Source organism: Lissotriton vulgaris, chromosome 3_1 (assembly GCF_964263255.1).
Source record: "Lissotriton vulgaris chromosome 3_1, aLisVul1.2, whole genome shotgun sequence".
NCBI lineage: Eukaryota > Metazoa > Chordata > Amphibia > Caudata > Salamandridae > Lissotriton > Lissotriton vulgaris.
The window spans coordinates 237,977,654-237,998,727 of NC_141689.1; the positions used below are offsets into that span (position 1 = coordinate 237,977,654).

Here is a 21,074-nt window from a genome sequence, read left to right on the forward strand (position 1 = left end):
CTAATTAGACCCCTTAGAAAGGCCTTAAAAGAGTCCCAAACCGTCCCTGGTGCGGCTGAGCCAATATTATCATTCATAAAGCACTGGGCTTCAGTTATAAAGAAGGCGTTGTCTTCTGACGCCGACAGTAATGAGCGGTCCACAGACCAAATTCTAGGGGAAGCTTTAGGGAACCCAAAAAGTTCCATATATACAGCAGAGTGGTCCGATAAATGGGAGGGAAGGTAACAAACGTTTTAAACCAGCTCAGCCAATTGCTGGCAAATTAAAATAAAGTCTATTCTTGACTGATGATGGTATTTTTTGTTGCGAAAAGAAATGCCCTGAAGCTGGCCCGACTTGATTCTCCAGATGTCCATATAGCCATACTGCTTCATGCAGGTAGACCCTGGTTTTAGAAAGAGTTAAAAGCCGGCTGCCGGGGGTTTTATCGAGAGAGGGGTCCAAAACTATATTAAAGTCCCCTGCGAGAATGGTCGGTTCCGGAAAAGACAATAAATGAGAAAAGATAGACTTCAGGACCGCTGGATCATCCTGGTTAGGTCCATAATAGCCTAAGATAGTAATTTGGGCCCCAGCGATGACTACTGTTACAATAACCCATCTGCCACCTGGGTCTACTAGTTTGGAAATTAGCCTTGCTTTTAAAGGTCTCTTGAAAATGATTGTAACACCCCTAATATTCATGGTTTGTGATGTTGAAATGGAGAAATCAATCCATCTGTTTTTTTTTGCTAAAGCGAGCATTTCGGTCTCAATCAAGTGCGTCTCCTGGAGAACAATGACCTGAGCATCATAATCCCGCAAATACTGCATAATCTTGTCTCTTCTAGGTCTGGTGCGGAGGCCATTGACATTCCAATAGAGAATTTGCAAGCTACTCATAAGAGTCAAGTCCCAAAACCCCAGCAATCCCCACCCTTTTGCAGAAAAAACGCTCATCGCTAAAACTAACCAATACCAAGCAAAAAATAAGGACATTTTTAATTTTCCTCCCTAGCCACACCCACCCACTACCCCAGTACCCTAGACTATACCCCCACCCCCCCTTGAGAAACCCTTGCTTTATCTATCCGGAGCAAGTCCAGATGACAGTGCTCCAGCCCTAAGCTCCTGCCAGGCCTCTATATTATGCAAACTAGAGACTCCGGAAGGGAAGTGTAATAATAGTCCCCTCAACCCAATAGATCGAATACTAAAACAAAAGTAGAATTAAAAAAATTCCATCTAAACCAGACTACACCCATCCCACTCTATGTGCATTTTCCAAATGTAAATATTTTTATTTTTTTAATATATATATATTTTTTATTGTTTTCTTTTCATTATATTCCTTGTTTTTCTCTTATTTATAGTCTGGGACAGAGACTTAGGTGATAGAAAGTAGATACCTTACGTAGAGTGGATCTACATTAATATACTAGCTGCCTGCAACTTATACCTAACCAGAGGGCCCCTTATCACTCCCCAAGACCAACAATAGCTCATCTGCCGCCTGAACAGATCTGATGTTATACATCTTATTATTATACATTATCTTAAGCGCGGCTGGAAACATGAGTTGTGCGGTTGCCCCTAGCTTCCTAAATGCTTCGAGCCGCCTCCCAAACTCCCAGTGCTTTTCCAAGGTGACCCTGGAAAGAGCTTACCTAATCTGGAAATTGTATCCTTTCCCAGACAAAGACTTCTGCCTCAGGGCTAGGTGAAGTATAATTTCCTTCAGGGAATAAGTGTGAAAGTTTACTAGGATCTTTCTAGGTTTAGACCTTTGAGGGCTCTTTCTAAAGGGATCCCTATGGATACGTTGGATATCAATAGCCAGCTCCTCCACTGAATGTTCAAAGTTCAATGAATCTTTTAGGAGTGAGATTACGTATTGCTTAATATCTGAACCCTCACTCCCCTCAGGAACATTATGAATGCAAATATTGTTACGCCTAGCATTGTTTTCCAACGTCTCCATTCTCTCTGATACCATAAGATCTTCCTTTTTAAGCTTGTTAATGTCACCCTTAGCCTGATCTAAATGCAAAGAAAGACCAGCCACGGTCTCTTCAAGGGATTCACAAAAATTCCTAATCTCCAGCTGGTTTGTGGTTGATGCATCAAAACCTTTTTTGATATCTGTAGACAGGGAGGAGAACATAAGCTGCAAGGAAGCGGCCATCCCACCTATTTCGTCCCCCTCTGTATTGCTGCTAGGGAGCAGAGCCATGCAGTCTTGTGACAACTCTCCTTGTTGCCCTTGTATCACAGGTAACCCAACCTCTGCCGCTGCCACTGCATCTTTTATATTTGTTGCAGCCCCAACTGATACTTCAACAACAGCCTCAGCAGCCTCACTTTACTCTTCTAATATCACCGGTTGCTGAGGGGGTGGCTGTGGAGATGATATTACGGGGGACAGAAACTAGGGCTGCCACGGGCCCTTCACCAACCATAACCCCCTCCACCGGGGGCACTACATTCATAGTTCCGGGCTGAGGAGTCTCAGGTAGCGAAGGAGATAACTCAGGATTCATGGGCGAGGAGGGAGAAATCAAAGATACTGATCCAGGAGTATCACGGGCCTCTGATAGATCTAATACTTGTGGTATTACGTTGAAATAAGACCGGAGGGATGGTGTGATCCTGGACCCTAGACCAACAACAGTCTGAAGACCCTTCGCTACTTTACAACTTTTTTTGTTTTTTTGTTCTTGAAAACCTTTATTTTGTAAAAAAGAAATACAGTTACAGACCTACAACCACGGAGGCTGGTCAGTAGCACGCAATACCAGTAGCATAAGAATACACAGCTCATCAGCCGACACCCGAGGGCCCGTCAGCGAGAAGGCACGATATTATGGAGAACTTGTGGTACTTTACAACTTTTAGAGCATTTCGCTTTAACCTCTGCACAAAGAAAAGTGGAATTTGTCTTTTTCTTTTTTGTTGTGCTTAAGTCCGGGCTAGGGCTCTGGGTTGGATTTGAGGCCCCCCCCCCCCCCCTTAGAACTTAACTTAGTACCTAGATCTGAGGTTACAGCAAGATCCATGTACCTATTCCCCTCTAGTGTCCTTCCTTCTAGGTCCACGTCTACCTCTCCTTCCTGTAGGTGTACATACAGGTGAGACGATATCAGACAGAGATGTTAACGGTGGTCCCAAAACAGAGGAAACAATAGCCTCACCACCTTGTCCAGCTCCTTCCTTGTCCACAGTAATTTCCTCTGACCGCTGGAGAGATGATTCCTTTGCCACCTCCGTTGCTCTTGAAACTCCCCCACTCCCCAGAGGCCCAGCAGCGATGCTGCGGGTGCCTAGAAGGAGACTGCGGAGCTTTCTACCTCGCCTGAGCTCCAGGGCGGCCCGGGACCAAAGCTGCAAACCTAGAGAAACCAAAGGGACCGGTAGCAAGCTTGACGTGTTCGATGAACCGAGCAATGCCGTCCGCGAGTGCTCCAGCGACGATGAACACGCCCCCTCCACACACATGGAGATGAAGGACAGACCTAATCCTGCAGCAAGCCACAGAAACAAAAAAAGCTTGTAGAAAAATAGCCGCACAGCAGCTAAAACAGTAAGTTTTCACAAAAGAAAATCATCACCGAATGTTGAGGGGAAAAAACAACCTCCAGACCGTGCCTCTAGCGATCAAAAACCTGGCATAACAGCCTGTCGGCGGGAGCTCGAGCACAGAGCACTACGGCAGCTCAGCTCGCTGCCGCCATGTTTCTCCTTCCCCTGCTCTCACTATTCGGGCGTAAGATACCAATGTTCGTTCACCCTTATTCTCATCATTACTCTGCCTTCCTTTTCTCTCTCCTTCCCCTTACTATTTCTTCCCCTTTCTTTTCCTTTCTTTTAAATCACAAAACATAAAATGCTGTTTTATTAGTGTACCATTTTCTTTATAGGTATGTAGTTCTAAAATGCAGTCTCTTTTACTATCTGTACAAGTTTCAGTACGTTATTCGCTCATATCTGAAAGTGTAATTATCAGACATAAAGAAATAATCAGATTTCAATATGCACCACTAGCCTCGGTGGCACGCGGCAGGAGGTCTCCCTTTCACCCCTTCTTTTGTCAGCTTATTGGCTACTCAGTTTCAACAGATATGTTGATGGCATGTAAATCATGGTGCGGTGACACTGCAACATCTGGAGATAATGGTCAGACTTCTCAACTTGAAGTTGATCATTGGAGGAGAAGAACAATAGTTACTTACCTGTAATCTGTGGTTCTCCAGTATTGGTGTCTTTCATAGATTCACATGCCTGAATCATTCCCCGTCGTCAGAGTGGGAGTCCCACGGTACATAAAAAAGCAATAATATGCCATAAATATATAGTAAATACCAATAAAAAACAAACCAGGAAGTAAAGTAGCCAAAGCTACAGTAGAAAATCTTCCACACCTATGACTAGCGTAGTAATTTTGTATAGTCCAAACTACAGTCAATCAGGCGCCAGCACCCACCAGAAGGTTCTCACCAGAGGCTCAGGCTTTCAGATTTTCTCGCAAGGAGTGAAGGTAAACCAATATAGCCTAAAAGCCTGTGAGGGGAGGTGGGTGCGTTGCATGTGAATCTATTAAAGACACCAATACTGGAGAACCACAGATTACAGGTAAGTAACTATTGTTCTCCTCCAGTATTAGGGGTGTCTTTCATAGATTCACATGCCTGAATCAGAGTAGCTAGCAGTACATATCCGTGCTAGGCAGACGCCAATGGTAGTCAAGCTTGTCAGCATATAAGTCATATAACAGTGCAAACTGAAAATGCACATATCATTTTAAGCATAGCAGAGTGCAATCATGTAAGCATGTGTAAAAACATAACATAGGAAGCGTCTGACAGCAGTAAAAGGAGGTGGGAAACAGAGGCTCACTTTAGTTGAACAGATTTCGTAGAACTGCTCGACCCACAGAAGTATCGGCCTCGCTGGTTGCCTCCAGACAATAATGTCTGGTAAATGTATGGCGACTGGCCCAAGTAGCCGCCCTGCAGATCTGCTGACGAGGAACTCCAGCAAATAAGGCCGTAGATGATGACATTGCTCTTGTAGAATGCGCTCTAGGAGCTGCTTGCAACGGTCGTCCTGCTTGTGCATGGCAAAAGGCAATGGCAGTAGATATCCATCTCGCAATAGTCTGTTTAGAAACTGCCTGCCCCCTACGAATTGCACCGTAGGTGATAAATAGTTGGTCAAACTGCGCAAAGTGGATGTTCTCTGCAGATAGATTTTAAGACACCTTTTAACGTCCAGCGTATCCAACGCTCTGTCCGCCATTGTTTGCGGGTTAGGAAAGAATGACTTTAGAATTATAGGTTCGTTTAGGTGGAAATCCGAAGGTACTTTATTGATATACTTCGGATTAGTGCGGAGCATTACAGAGTCACTTGTAAACTGCAGGAAAGGATGGTGAACAGTGAAAGCTTGGATATCACTGACTCTCCTGGAGGATGTTAAAGCCAGCAGCAGTGATACCTTCCACGAGAGATATTTCAGGTCAGCCTTGTGGATGGGTTTGAATGGGTGACGCATGAGTTGTGCCAGGACCACATTTAGATGCCACGCAGGAGGTGGACGGCGTACTGGAGGGAACATTCTAAAGAGGCCTTTAAAGAATTGTTGTATAATCCTCGCAGAGTCCTGGGAATTAGTCCCATCCTGTCGATACCTTGAGATCGCAGCCAGAAAAACCTTCAAGGTTGCGTGAAACAGGCCTGATCTTGCTAATTGGAGGAAGATAGGCAGAATATCCTCCGGCTTTGCAAAAAGAGGGTGAACCCCGGTTGAGCGACACCAGATGCAAAAACGCTTCCATTTAAGACTGTATGTCTTTATGGTAGCGGGTGCCCTTGCCTTGGCCAAAACCTCTTTGCATTCTTCCGGGATGTTAAGGTGGGCGAACTCACCGTACTCAGGCGCCAGGCCGCTAATCTCAATGATGTTGGATCCGAATGGTAAACCTACCCGTTCTGAATGCTGAGCAAGTTCGGGATTGGATTTAACTGAATCGGTTCGCACTCCGACAGAAGAAGGAGCTCTGTAAACCAATACTGGCGCGGCCATCTGGGAGCAAATAGAATCAGTCGGCACGGTTCCCTCTTCATTTTCCGCAGGACCTTCGGGACTAGTGGAATCCGTGGAAAAGCGTACACATATGTCAGAGACCAATCTATCGAAAACGCATTCCCCTGAGAGTCCTTGTGGGGATGCCAGCTTGTGAAGAATTGGCATTTGCTGTTGGTCTTTGTCGCAAATAGGTCTAGGTCTGGTCTACCCCACAGGTGAAAGATGCACTCCACTGTCTGCTGATGTAGTTCCCACTCGTGAGTGGAGACCGTCGTCCTGCTGAGAGCGTCTGCCAGGACGTTCTCTGTTCCCGGAACATGCACTGCTTGAAGATTTATATTGTGCTTTAAAGCCCATGCCCATAGGTCTTGGGCTTCTTGGGACAGGAGAAGTGATTGTGTTTCTCCCTGCTTGTTGACGTAGTGCATGCTTGTTGTGTTGTCTGTTCTCACCAACACATTGGCATCCTGAATGATTGCACAAAACGCCGTGAGTGGGAGAAAAATGGCTCTCAGTTCCAGACGGTTGATGTGCCACCCCCTTTGTTGAGCAGTCCACTTGCCGCTGATTGCGAGGCCCTGAAGATGCGCTCCCCAGCCCTCGAGAGACGCATCCGTAGTGATGCATCTTGAAGGAATGCGCACCCCTGTTGGAGATGTCACTTTTGTGTCCACCAGAGGAGAGAATTCCGCATGAGCGGTGTGATCCGGATGAGATCTTCGAAAGTGCCGCAGACCTGTAGGCACTGCAAGCTCAGTTCTTCCTGAAGCGGTCTCATCCTGAGTCGGCAGTTTGGTATTAATGGGATGCAAGATGATATCATCCCCAGAAAAGACTTGTACAGTCGAACTGAAACTGACCTTCTTGATAGCAGATTCTGCGCCATGTGTTTTATCTTCATTTGTCTCTCCTCCGAGACAAAAACTTGGAGCTTTTGGGTGTCCAATGTTGCTCCTAAGAAAGCTCGTCTTTGAGAAGGTTTTAATTGGGGTTTGCTGAGGTTGACGGACAGACCCAGAGACTGAAACAGGTGTAGACACTGTTGTAGATGATAATGTGCAACCTCGCGAGAACTGGCCTTTATAAGGCAGTCGTCTAATTATGGGAAAATTTGAATCCCCTCCAGCCGGAGGTGCGCCGCCACTGGAGCCAAAACTTTCGTAAATACTCTTGGCGCTGACCGTAGTCCGAAAGGAAGGACTTTGAATTGCTAATCCCTGCCAGCCACCCTGAAGCGCAGGAATTTCCTGTGGCGAGGTAGAATGGGGATATGGAAATATGCATCTTGGAGATCTAAGGTGACCATGTAATCTCCCGCTGCCAAAAGATGTCATATTTCCTGAAGCGATAACATCCTGAATGTTAACTTCGTTAAGTACTTGTTTAGAGCGCGAAGATCTAGGATCGGGCGCCACTCTCCGTTTTTCTTCTTTATTAGGAAAAATCTGGAGTAAAACCCCATTCCCCTCATCTTCTGAGGTACGCTCTCGATCGCTCCTTTTTGTATCATCAATTTGATTTGGGCAAACAGCTCCTTCAGGTGAGCTGGAGGTGGTCCTTTCGGTGGGACATTTGGAGGAAATTGCTCGAATTCTAGGGCATGGCCCCTGGCCACAATATCCCGGACCCATTTGTCTGATGTTATTGACAGCCAATTTGAGTAAAATTTTGATATTCGTCCTCCAATTTTTCCTCGAGAGTGGGGCAGTGGTGGTGGCAGGTAAAATGTCTCATTGGCGCTTATCCTTTCCGCTGTAATTTGTCTTTCCCTTGTTCTGGGTATAAGTAGACTTTCTCTGGCCATAAGATTGGTAGCGCTGGGTCTGATAGCACTGATTGCCTTGTCTGTAGGAGGATTGTTGGTTGTATCCACCTCTGTTGGAGGACGATCCCCGTCCTCTCACTCCTCGAAAGGGCGGCTTGCGGAATTGAAGGGTGCCCAAGGATTTCGCTATTTCCGTATCCTTCTTTATCGTCTGTAAGGCTTCCTCCACTTGGGGGCCAAACAGATATTCACCATCATATGGCATGTCCAATACCTTATTTTGGACCTCTTGCCTGAAGGAAGTGGAATGTAGCCAACCCTGCCTACGCAGAACCGCAGCGCCCGCTAGTTGTCGAAAGCCAGTTGAGGCCACATCAACTGCTGAATCAATAATCTCTTCTGAGATTCTTTGGCCTTCTTGTAGGATCTTCAGCACCTCCGCCTTGAAAGGCTCAGGAAGGAGGTCAATAAACGGTGCAATATCCGACCACATCTGTCGGTCATATCTTCCTAAGATGGCCAATGAATTAGCCGCTCGAACAGTGGTGGAGACGCGCTTCCCAATAGAATCTAGGCGTTTACCATCTCTGTCCGGCGGGGCTGTAACAGGAAAGGAAGGGTTTCTAGCCCTCTTTTGGGCTGCTTGGACAATTACATAATCAGGCTTCGGCTGTCCAATGAGGCACGCAGGTGATTTGTCCGGTGCCCTGTACTTTTTTTCCATTCGTGGCAAGACTGGAGGAATGGATGCCGGGGTTGCCATGACCTTTATTCCTTCCTGCCAAATAAAGTCAATGATGGGTATAGACTTGATCTGTTTCCTGGGCTGATCTTTAAAGTCATATAGAAAACAGTCTTGTTCCATGTGTTCCATATCAATAAGACAGAGTTTAGTTGCACGCTCCATCAAAAGGTGGAAGCTACCCACGTCCACCGGCAGTGAGATTGAGACAGTCTGAGGTGAAGGAGAAGGAGTTTGCACCTGGTATTCATCCCACTCCGACTCATCCTGTACTTCTCCTTCCTCTCTTTGCTCATCTTCATCCAAAGACTGTGGATCCGCAGGCTGATTGAGCGGTGGAGGTGAAGAAGGATTTGCCAGTGGAAAAACTGGCAAAGGCGCTTCAGCAGCCGGAGTAACAGGCACTGAGCCTGTAGATTCAGATGGCGGAAACCTTCTATAATAATCATCCAACATATACTGTAGGTTGGTAAGTAAAGCAATTGGCACCTGTGAGACAGGGACACTGTCTACAGGGGACGCCATTCGTACAGGTGATTGTATATCCTCCTGTTCCTCTTCTTGAAACTTTATATTTAACTCAGAACGACTAGTGGCTGCTCCGAATGTCCTTGGAACCACCTCATCCTCACTGTCAGAGTCTAAAAGCTGGTCAGGAACCTGCGACGGCATCTTCTGAGGTGAAATATGTGGAGGTGAGAGCTGGAAAGTTGATTCACGCCTTTTGAACTATAGACTGCTTCGGTGTTAAGAACACCATAGACGGTGACCAGACCTGCAACGCAGTGCAAGATGACAATTGCGGCGTCGACGGTGTGTCCACCGCTGCCGATGTAGCAGACGTCAATGGTTCCGTCTTTGACGGCATATACTTCGTCGACGAAATAGGCTTCGTCAACGGCACAGGCTTCGTCGACGGAATGGACTTAGTCGACGGAATGGACTTCGTCGACGAAATGGGCTTTGTCAAAGGAACGAGATTCGTCGACGGTACAGGCTTTGTCGACGGTGTAGACTTCGTCGACGGGACAGGCTTCATCGACGGGATGACAGTCGTCGTCGGATTGGGCTTCGCCGACGGTAGGATCGTCGTCGACGGTACAATATTCGTCTACGCCCTCGTCGACGGTGGTAACTTCATCGACGGAGTGAAGCTCGTCGACAAGCCCGTCGGCGGTATCTTCTTAGTCGACGGTAAAGCCTTCAGGGGAGTCGAATACGAGGCGTCGACGACGGCCGCCGTCGACGAGAGAGGTCTAACAGAAACATAGACCATAGTTGGTGAAGAAGTGGCCGTCGACATGATCATCTGGGGCTTGGGAGATGAGAATGTCACTGTCGACGTAGATGTAGCGTCGACGGAGGTCTTCGTTGGCGATGAGGCAGAAGATGGCGTCGTCGACGATAAAGATGAAGCCTGAGGTGAAACTTTGTCGGCTGTCTAAGGCAATCTTATGGTGGACCGTTTTTGAGGTGCAGAAGAACCCTCTATGTCCTTGCCTGTGGGGGTAGCCTTAGAAGTGGAAGGCTTGTCAGACCCCTTAGAAGGTTGATGTTTTTTAGCAACCTTAGCTCCAGGAGATGGCAATACCTCAGATGCAGGCCTCTTTCTAGACGCTGAAGAGAAACCAGAGGCAATACTGCCAACCTCAGACACAGGATTATCAGAATCCTTAAGCTTTTGTAGCCACAAAAGCAACCGACCCTCTCTGTCTGTGAGAGACTTCTGAGGAAAGGTTCTGCAGATCTTACAGTCCTTGACTTGGTGATCTGGATACAGGCAATAAATAAATTTTTTGTCGGGATCCTCTTTAAAAAGCCGGAGCTTACCACAAGAATCACAGGCTCTAAACAGAGATTTCTTTGAAGACATCCTTGAAGAATAGATCCAAAAGGAAGAAAGAGAAGAAAACTGAGCAGAGCTCAGGGAGACTCCCTTCACACGACGTGCGGTAGAAAATCTGGGAGCCTGAGCCTCTGGGGAGAACCTTCTGGTGGGTGCTGGCGCCTGATTGGCTGTAGTTTGGACTATACAAAATGACTGGGATAGTCATATGTGTGGAAGTTTTTTCTACTGTAGCTTTGGCTACTTTACGTCCTGCTTTGATTTTTTTTAGTATTTACTACATATTTATGGCATATTATTGCTTTTTTATGTACCGTGGGACTTCCACTCCGACGACGGGGAATGATTCAGGCATGTGAATCTATGAAAGACACCCCTAATACTGGAGAACATCTGAATTCTGGGAACAATGATATCCTTCTGGACCCAGCTTTGAGAAGTTAGTTTCCATGGCAGTCCATCAGTAATGAGTCTGGGTTATATGTCTGACAGCACTCTATGTTTGCACCTTACAATGCTTCAAAAAAGTCTGTTTTCCTACCACTTAGCAGGCAGTCTATCTGCAGCTTAGCAGTAGTTACCACCGCACTATGGACAGTCCTTACTTGCTAGCTCCATGATTTGTTGGTTGCACATTATAAGGCCATCAAATATTAATTATTGCTTTTGTTCTATTTCTTGAGAGTGGAATTGCCCTAAGAGCATTTACTTAATTTGCATCTTCTGCAGGACCAAAATACTGCAGTGAGACAGGCACAGGCCTTAGGTTCATGCTACCACTGCCCCCTGCCAGCCTTACTAGCTGCCTGTAGAGACGCAACCTCACTTTGAGTTCTTGTTATCCAGCTGGTAACCTATAAAACACACTGGACCACCAATACTAACTTGCAAATGAAAACACTGTGTTCCGTCCATAAAACTGCACAGACGAAACCCCCATGTTTCCTGCATCTGCAACAAGAACTGGAGGTGCAGTTCTTGTTATCCAGCTGGTAACCTATAAAACACACTGGACCACCAATACTAACTGGCAAATGAAAACACTGTGTTCCGTCCATAAAACTGCACAGACGAAACCCCCATGTTTCCTGCATCTGCAACAAGAACTGGAGGTGCAGTTTCCCAACAGTCAACTCTGCCATTAAGCAAATTCAGGAAGACCTAAGGATCATTAACTCACACGCTGAGCCACAACATTTTCAGAGGTTGACTGCCAAGCGGCTTGCCTTGGGCATTAGAATTGATCCCACTCAGGCAACTCCCTCATCCTGCAGAAGCCATCACAGTGTTAGGTGGTTGATAGGCGATACGTAAATCTCCTATCAACATTAACACAGGAACAAAGCACATTTTTGGAGTGAGAAATAATTAAAACTTATGTCACACCTTCAACTAATAAACTGTTATGTTTCATACAGGTGCCCCAATATAGGCTCAGTTAGCACCAAACCTTTCACCTGTATTTCCCCTGTCATTACACTAAATAACTGTTCTTGGTACTGACCTTTTACCTAGTTATGGTACTGCTTAAATGACATGGGTTTTCTCCAAAAACTAGCCTCATTCATTATGCATGAGGGTTCTTGGAACCTCTGCAGGACAACCCTCTTCTGCATAACTATGTATAAGGGTCATTCTTTCTGTCATCCTAGTTCGACATGACACAGCAAGGTAGATCGCCTGAGGGTACTACTCTGGGTATATAAACACTATAACTTTGCTGTGCCGGGGAGAGGAGAAAAAGGACTACCATGCAGACACACTGACACAAGATGCTGAGGTTCCTGCATGCAGACACTCGCAGAAGTCGGACATCCCTTGTGAGGTGCCATACTCGAGACCATGAATCAAAAAAGGGTCTTGACTCGTTACTCAGTGAGGCTGAGTCCAACTAATATTAATAATCAAAAAAGGGGGCCAAAACTGGGGTTTCAATGCAAGAACTGGTTTAAATTAGGGTTATTTCGATTGAATCAAAAAAACCGGTTGACTTATTGAACCGAGCAAATTTTATTTGTTGCAAACGGTCTTGTTTTCAAATATTAACACATTGTTTTTAGTGCGTGAAAAATACAAAAATGAACAATGAAATACATTTGTATATAAAATGTATTTCATTGTTCATTTTTGTATTTTTTAAACCAGTTCTTGCATTGAAACCCCAGTTTTGGCCCCCTTTTTTGATTATTAATACTCGAGACCATGACAGGGTCCCTCAGTTTCTCACTTCAGATAATGGGGTTGGCTTTATCCTAGGGGGATTCTTGGCTCTACACCTACATACAGGCTAGGTACACTTAAGTACATCTATTTAGGGTTGCATCATAGGAGTATGCATTTATTACTGTCATGTATTTTATATACTTACCTGTATTCATTGTTTTAGCACAATGGTAGGAATCTACCATTCTTTTACTCTGTTGGTGTTTGTAATCATTTATATCTGTTTCTGTCTTATGGTTGTTTCAGCACACCGATTTTACACTAGAATGACGTTGGTTCAATAAATGATTGTTGAAAACATCCCCACTGTTTATTCTGTGTATCTCTCTGAGACAAAGCGAGCACGAGTGACTGAGCGAAAAGTACTGCATTGTTTCCACGATTCTGAGGGATCAGGGTTGTCATGTTCAATAGTTGCAAAGAACTATTCTCTCTTTGGTAAGAGGAGTTTACAGTGGCACTGTGAACTTCCTTGCTAGACAGGCGAACATAACCAGTGGGGTTGTCTGGAATCAGTCTGGACACCAATCCCTCAGTCTATGTTGTCTAAACACGCAAATATTATATAGGTTTATAGGAACTACACGACAAAACAATACAATGACAATCAAGGAAATTAAGTAAATGCTCTTAGAGTCCATACACAGCACAATTCCACTCTCAAGAAATAGAACAAAAGTCATAATTAATAGTTGATGGCCTTGTAATGTACAACCTACAAATCATGGAGCCGGTAAGTAAGGAAGACTCACACAAATGTCTTTGGGAGTGAGTGGACAGGCGCAAGTACCTATTGAATGGCCTAAGTCACCCAGGCTGTCAGTTGGTCTTGCCTGTCATGAAACATTTAAATTAACTTAATGTAAGAAGTTAGAGAGACTTTATTTATCTACAGATGGCTGGCTCCATATTTACAAAACACACTTTTATCGCTGATTCTGTTCAGATTAGGCATGGATCCCATTCTGGTGACTCCCTCGGTGTACAAAAGCCACTGAAGCCGCCCAACTCCACCATAAATATAAACTCAGGCACAAGCACACACATTCGATATTTTGTCTGCCCTTCTGGCTTGTCGAGTTATGGTGATGTTTGGATATAGGGTTTCTGGGCATGTTTACATTAAAGCAAAGAGAAAGTGCTGCAAAGGAAGGTGGGCATAGGGCAACAAAGTAGATAGTATTGGGTGGCAACCATTTTCCAGTCACCGGCTAGTTCACAAGTTAAGAATGGCACCTCTACACTACCTCGGCGCCGGCACTTAACTGTCAGCACCAGCGTTTGTTACAGCCTGACACAAGGTGGCGCTGTGTAGCTAATTTTGAGATGACCACAACAACAGTTAATTATGAATGCTATATTCATTCAAAATGACTATTTACTGCCGCCCAAGCCATTCTTATAGCTTTGGGGGTCTAAAATTGTCACACTTGTTGGAGTGTGATGGTTAGTAGGTGTGGTGTTACTATAATTGGCTGCATAGCATGGACAATGTATGGTGGAAGGTGCCGTAGCCTCTTAACGAGAGCCCTAGCTCTTATTTTGTTACAAATTAAGCACTGACCCAGACACAATCTAAAGAAGAAGACTACTTCTGTTCTTCCAAGGGAAGCATAAATGTTACACTGGTCTCAGCAGAGATAGCTGCAGATGCTGCCTGATTAGACCAATGGGTTTTCATGTGTTGGCGAATAAATGGCTGAGGGTCATACGAAGCACATGCCCCCTGTCCACCTACAGGATCTGACTTGTCCTAAGTGGCTGCATGGCAGAGGGGAACTATATTTGCAACCGAAATTCATGAGGAATGTCCAAAAAACGACAAGCCACAGTGCTCAGTTAAGAGCCTAAGTGGGGGCAGATGGATCTCCTAGACCTTTAACTACAGAGAAAATTATAATTTTTCAAAACATCTTGATATTCTTGGTGGGGATGCCTAATGAAAACCAGCAAACCTGCATGCCATTCCTTACACAAAACAAATAATAATAATAAGCCAACTTTGTAAAGTGCTGACATATCACCCCTTTAGGTTTCAAAGCGCTGGGGGCCATCGGGTAGATAAAGTGAGTTATTGCCCTGAGTCACATAGTGCTGAGCTGAGCTGTCGCCGGAGATCGAACCGCAAGCCCTGCACTCAGGAGTCAGCCGTAGGGACCGCTTCCCCACACCTCTCCCACAAAACAAGATGTCAGAGTAGGAAGGATTACCGTGAAGCCGGCGGACTGCCACTGTGTACACCGCCCGCACTTTGCTCGTATCACGAGTGAAGGAGTATTGCCTCTGCGCTAAGACTCTGGAATAATTAGAGTGTATACTCTCAAGAGGTCTGGATACACTATATCGCCCCGTGATTCTCGAATCGTTCTAAGCGGGATATTATCCGATGCAGGATAGGAACTTATGGCAACAATCCTAAACCTATCGGAATAGGAAATCGAGGCACCAGCCCTCCACCCAACCATCTCTCCTAGACTCACAGGAGGCTCCTGAAGATCGCTCGAAAAGGTTTTTTTAAAAAAGCACATACAGGCAATACATTGTTTAAGTCCTGATGATGATCCCAGTTCACTAGGAGCCGGGGATCGAAACGCCGTCAACACTTTTTTCAATTCTGTAACTTTCCCATTGTGTTGACACTGTTACATGAATTGTTTGTCTGAACTTGCCTTGCGAATATGCTATTGATGCAAGGGACAATTGGCTCCCATGTTCTTTTTGCCTGATATTCTTTACCCTCTTTTCTCTGCTTACTTTCTTACCCTCGAATTCTTTTTGAGTGTACTTTGGATAGGTACAGGATTGTACCCTATCAGCTGTCGCATTAGACCTCTTTGATGGTCTTTTAAAATTGTTTATATTTGAAATAAAATTTCAGGCCCGGCTGGGCACTGAAAAAACGAGTCAATATAGTACTGATTGGAGTCTATGTTTGTATTTGTTTTGTGAAAATGTAATCCTATGGACCACTGTTTTTCATAAGAGTAGGAAGGAACAGCATATCCTTGGGAGATACAGCCCAACATGATTCCAAGTTTTACCTGATGCTGTAACGCACACATTTGAAAGCAGGACCCAGAATTGGGAACCACAGCCAATACTGTGCTTTATTAATTCAAGGACCGGCACTTTTTCTGCATTCCCGCCCAACATCTCATGATGGCAGGTAACTGGGGGGAGAGTTCAGCCTGACACAATTACTCAAGGGTTGGCATCTCTTACTGCAGTTCCTGGCCTCCTTAGAAAGGATCTGCAGTTAAGGGAGCAAATACCATGTCACTTCGTCGCCTCACTGCCTGGCTCAGAGCCAGCAAATGAAAAATAAAACAATGTGCTTGCATTGTTTTATTTTAAATTTGCCGGCTCTGAGCCAACGCTGTAGGGAGGGGCGGGGCCGAGGCATGGGCGGGGGAGGAGGAGTGCTACCTGCCCTTCCTAAGTTCTCATGTGGGTTTGGCCAGGTGTCTCAGCCGGCCAAAACACAAATGCGTACTTAGGTTTCTCCAGCCTGGCTGCATTGGGCAGCCATGCTGGAGAAACCCTCACAGACTCCCTGGCCTGAGCGGAGCGTCTTTCTAGCCCGCTCAAGCCGATCCACGCGCTGCTCTGCAGGATAGGATAGGAGTATGTCCCAGGGGCTGCTGGGACCAGGAAGAGAAGATGCAGCGCAACACTGGAGGCAGCCGACAGCTAAAGGTAAGTTAAAAAAAATATATATATATATTATTTTCTAACACCACCGAAACCCCGACCCCTGCATGACACACACACCCCTCCCCCCCCCCCAACCCCTCCCACACACATTCCCTGTCCCGCATTTCCTCCACCTGCCCCATCACCCTTTGTTTGTGGCGGCCACCACTGCTTATAAGATGTAAAGTTTAATGCAATCAATCCTCCGCATTTTACTCCCTTCTTCAGGGGAGAGACCGCGTTCTGCCACTCTCCCCTTGAAGGCTCCAGTTTTCAGCCACGCCCTCCCACCTCTGAATTTAGAGTACACTTTAAGGATTCGATTGTAACTGTGATACGATTTGCATTGACCCTGCTTACTTGAAAGCGTTGGCTTCTGTTGTGTTCATTTCCCATTTGCACACCTGCAGGCTCTTCCATCTCTCAAACAGCTCAGACTCTTTCACCCTGAAGAAAATATTTAAAATGTGGTTAGTTATGTTTCACGATTTTTCTAGCATGCAGTTTTGACACAATCTTGACTAGGATTCAAAAGGCAAACAGAGAGAAACGTTCATTGCAATCTGCATAGCCCTTCATGTGCCTGTAAGGTCGAACCCGGAAATAGTCCCAGGTTTCAAGGAGAACGCTGGGAAATCCTATTTGCGATCACGGGAAGGGATTTCTGCAACCACAATTACACATTTTGCAGAATTCCTCCGCTTATACATACTGACCAGACTCAGGCTTACTCCCTCTGGTTACACAGCATCCATAGACTCAGGACCTGTCAGGCAGGGTCATCCCTCAGGATACTCAGCATCCACATACTCAGGACCTGTCAGGCAGGTTTATCCCTCTGGATACTCAGCATCCGCAGGGTCATCCCTCAGGATGCACTACATCCACAGACTAGGGACCCGTCCAGCAGGGTTATGCCTCAGGATACACAGCATCTACAGACTCGGGACCCAACTAGCAGGGTCATCCCTCAGGATACTCAGCATCTACAGACTCGGGACCCATCTAGCAGGGTCATCCCTTAGGATACTCAGCATCTACAGACTCGGGACCCATCTAGCAGTGTTATTCCTCATGATACTCAGCATCTACAGACTTGGGAGCCGTCCAGCAGGGTTATGCCTCAGGATGCACAGCATCTACAGACTCCGGACCCATCTAGCAGGGTCATCCCTCAGGATACTCAGCATCCACAGACTCAGGACCCATCAAGCAGGGTTATTCCCCATGATACTCAGCATCTACAGACTTGGGACCCGTCCAGCAGGGTTATGCCTCAGGATGCACAGCATCTACAGACTCGAGACCCATCTAGCAGGGTCTTCCCTCAGGATACTCAGCATCTACAGACTCGGGACCCATCTAGCATGGTCATCCCTCAGGATACTCAGCATCCACAGACTCAGGACCCATCTAGCAGGGTTATTCCCCATGATACTCAGCATCTACAGACTTGGGACCCGTCCAGCAGGGTTATGCCTCAGGATGCACAGCATCTACAGACTCGAGACCCATCTAGCAGGGTCTTCCCTCAGGATATTCAGCACCTACAGACTCGGGACCCATCTAGCAGGGTCATCCCTCAGGATACTCAGCATCTACAGACTCGGGACCCATCTAGCAGGGTTATTCCTCATGATACTCAGCATCTACAGACTTAGGAGCCATCCAGCAGGGTTATGCCTCAGGATACACAGAATCTACAGACTCAGGACTCATCCAGCACGGTCATCCCTCAGGATACACAGCATCCACAGACTCAGGGCCCATCCAGCAGGGTTATCCATCAGGATACACAGCATCCACAGACCCAGGACCCATCCAGCAGGGTTATCCCTCAGGATACACAGCATCTCAGACTCGGAACCCATCCAGCACGGTTATGCCTCAGGATACACAGCATCCACAGACTCTGGACCCATGCAGCAGGGTTATCCCTCAGGATACACAGCATCTACAGACTCAGGACCCATCCAGCAGGGTTATGCCTCAGGATACACAGCATCCACAGACTCGGGACCCATGCAGCAGGGTTATCCCTCAGGATACACAGCATCTACAGACTCAGGACCCATCCAGCAGGGTTATGCCACAGGATACACAGCATCTACAGACTCAGGACCTGTTCAGCAGGGTTATGCCTTAGGATACACAGCATCTCAGACTCGGGACCCATCCAGCAGGGTTATGCCACAGGATACACAGCATCCACAGACTCAGGACCCGTCCAGCAGGGTTATCCCTCAGGATACACATCATCCACAGACTCTGGACCCATGCAGCAGGGTTATCCCTCAGGATACACAGCATCTACAGACTCTGGACCCATCCAGCAGGGTCATCCCTCAGGATACACAGCATCCACAGACTCGGGACCCATGCAGCAGGGTTATCCCTCAGGATACATAGCATCTACAGACTCAGGACCCATCCAGCAGGGTTATGTCTCAGGATACACAGCATCCACTGACTCAGGACCCATCCAGCAGGGTTATGCCTCAGGATACACAGCATCTACAGACTCAGGACCTGTCCAGCAGAGTCATCCCTCAGGATACACAGCAACCACAGACTCAGGACGTGTCCAGCAGGGTCATCCCTCAGGATACACAGCATCTACAGACTCGGGACCCATCCAGCAGGGTCATCCCTCAGGATATACAGTATCTACAGACTCAGGACCCATCCAAAAGGGTTATCCATCAGGATACTCAGCATCCACAGAGTCAGGACACATCCATTATGGTTATCCCTCAGGATACAAAGCATCTACAGACTCAGGACCCATCCAGCAGGGTTATCCCTCAGGATACACAACATCCACAGACTCAGGACCCATCCAGCAGGGTTATCCCTCAGGATACACAGAATCTACAGAATCAGGACCCATCCAGCAGGGTTATCCCTCAGGATACACAGAATCCACATACTCAGGACCCATCTAGCAGGGTCATCCCTCAGGATACACAGCATCCACAGACCCAGGACCCATCCAGCAGGGTTATCCCTCAGGATACACAGCATCTACAGACTCGGGACCCATCCAGCAGGGTCATCCCTCAAGATACACAGCATCCACAGACTAGGGACCTATGCTGCAGGGTTATCCCTCAGGATACACAGCATCAACAGTCTCAGGACCCAACTAGCAGGGTCATCCCTCAAAATATACAGCATCTACAGACTCGGGACCCATCCAGCAGGGTTATCCCTCAGGATACACAGCATCTACAGACTCGGGGCCCATCCAGCAGGGTCATCCCTCAGGATACACAGCATCTACAGACTCGGGACCCATCCATCAGAGTCATCCCTCAGGATATACAGTATCTACAGACTTGGGACCCATCCAAAAGGGTTATACTCAGCATCCACAGAGTCAGGACCCATCTAGCAGGGTCATCCCTCAGGATATATAGCTTCTACAGACTCTGGGCCCATCCAGCAGGTTCATCCCTCAGGATTCACAGCATCCCCAGACTCAGGACCCGTCCTGCAGGCTTATCCCTCAGGATACACAGCATCTACAGACTCTGGACCCATTAGAATTAGAATTAGAAATAAATTTATTGAGCGCGGTTGCTGCCCAAGGGCGTCCAAGCGCTGAAGTAAGAATTGGAGAGACATGCTGAGTGACAGATTAGAGCTCGGAGGCTTTGGCGAATAATAAAGTTTTCAACTTTTTACGGAATGCGAGCAGGTCCGGGTTGGAACGGAGTGAAAGGGGGAGGGTGTTCCAAAGTTTAGCTGCGTTCAGTGAGAACAACCTGCCCCCGGATCTAGCTCTCTTCACTCTAGGAACCACTGCCAAGAAAGCCTCGGTGGAGCGGAGGTTCCTATTTGGGTGATAGGGGATGACAAGGTTGCTGTTAATTGCGGGTCCTGTTTTCCAAAAGGCCCGGTGCGCAATACACAGTGCCTTGAATGTCACCCTGTGCTTGACTGGTAGCCAGTGAAGACTTTTTAGTGCAGGTCTGGCTGACTGGGCTCGTGGAATCTGTAGCAGGGTGCGTGCTGCGCAGTTTTGCACCACTTGGAGTTTCCGGAGGGTCATCTCGGGAGCCCCTACATATAGGGCATTATTTGAGTCCAGGCGGGACTGAATGAGGCCTTGTACTGCCACTTTCTTCGCTTCTAGAGGTAGAAGTGGAAGGACTTTCCTTAGAGTTTTAAGGATGCCAAAGCAGGTGGCGGACAGCTTAGTAGCCTGGGTGGCAAAGGAAAGTTTCCTGTCCAACCACACTCCTAGGCTCTTGACGCTTTCCTTGGGGGTGGGGGGAGTGCCCAGAGCTTGGGGCCACCCTGGGGCCCATCCAGCAGGGTCATCCCTCAGGATACACAGCATCTACAGACTCAGGATCCATGCAGCAGGGTTATCCCTCAGGATGTACAGCATCTGTAGTCTCAGGACCCAACCAGCAGGGTTATCCCTCAGGATATACAGCATCTACAGACTTGGGACCCGTCTAGCAGGGTCATCCCTCAGGATACACAGCATCTACAGACTCAGGACCCATCCATTAGCGTTATCCCTCAGGATACACAGCATCTACAGACTCTGGACCCATCCAGCAGGCTCATCCCTCAGGATACACAGCATCCACAGACTCAGGACCCGTCCAGCAGGGTTCTGCCTCAGGATACACAGTATCTACAGACTCAGGACCTGTCCAGCAGAGTCATCCCTCAGGATTCACAGCAACCACAGACTCAGGACGTGTCCAGCAGGGCCATCCCTC

At 47.0% G+C, this 21,074-nt stretch overlaps 1 protein-coding gene across 2 annotated transcripts in view; it reads right to left on the bottom strand.

The window, feature by feature from the left end:
• The window catches only part of ST8SIA5 (ST8 alpha-N-acetyl-neuraminide alpha-2,8-sialyltransferase 5), a 410,270-nt gene that overhangs the window by 160,643 nt on the left and 228,553 nt on the right, over nucleotides 1-21,074 (bottom strand). For both annotated transcript variants that reach the window (XM_086960349.1, XM_086960348.1), the window contains one exon: nucleotides 16,696-16,782. In XM_086960349.1, the coding sequence (XP_086816475.1) occupies nucleotides 16,696-16,782 (87 nt within the window). The remainder of the gene's footprint in view (nucleotides 1-16,695; nucleotides 16,783-21,074) is intronic.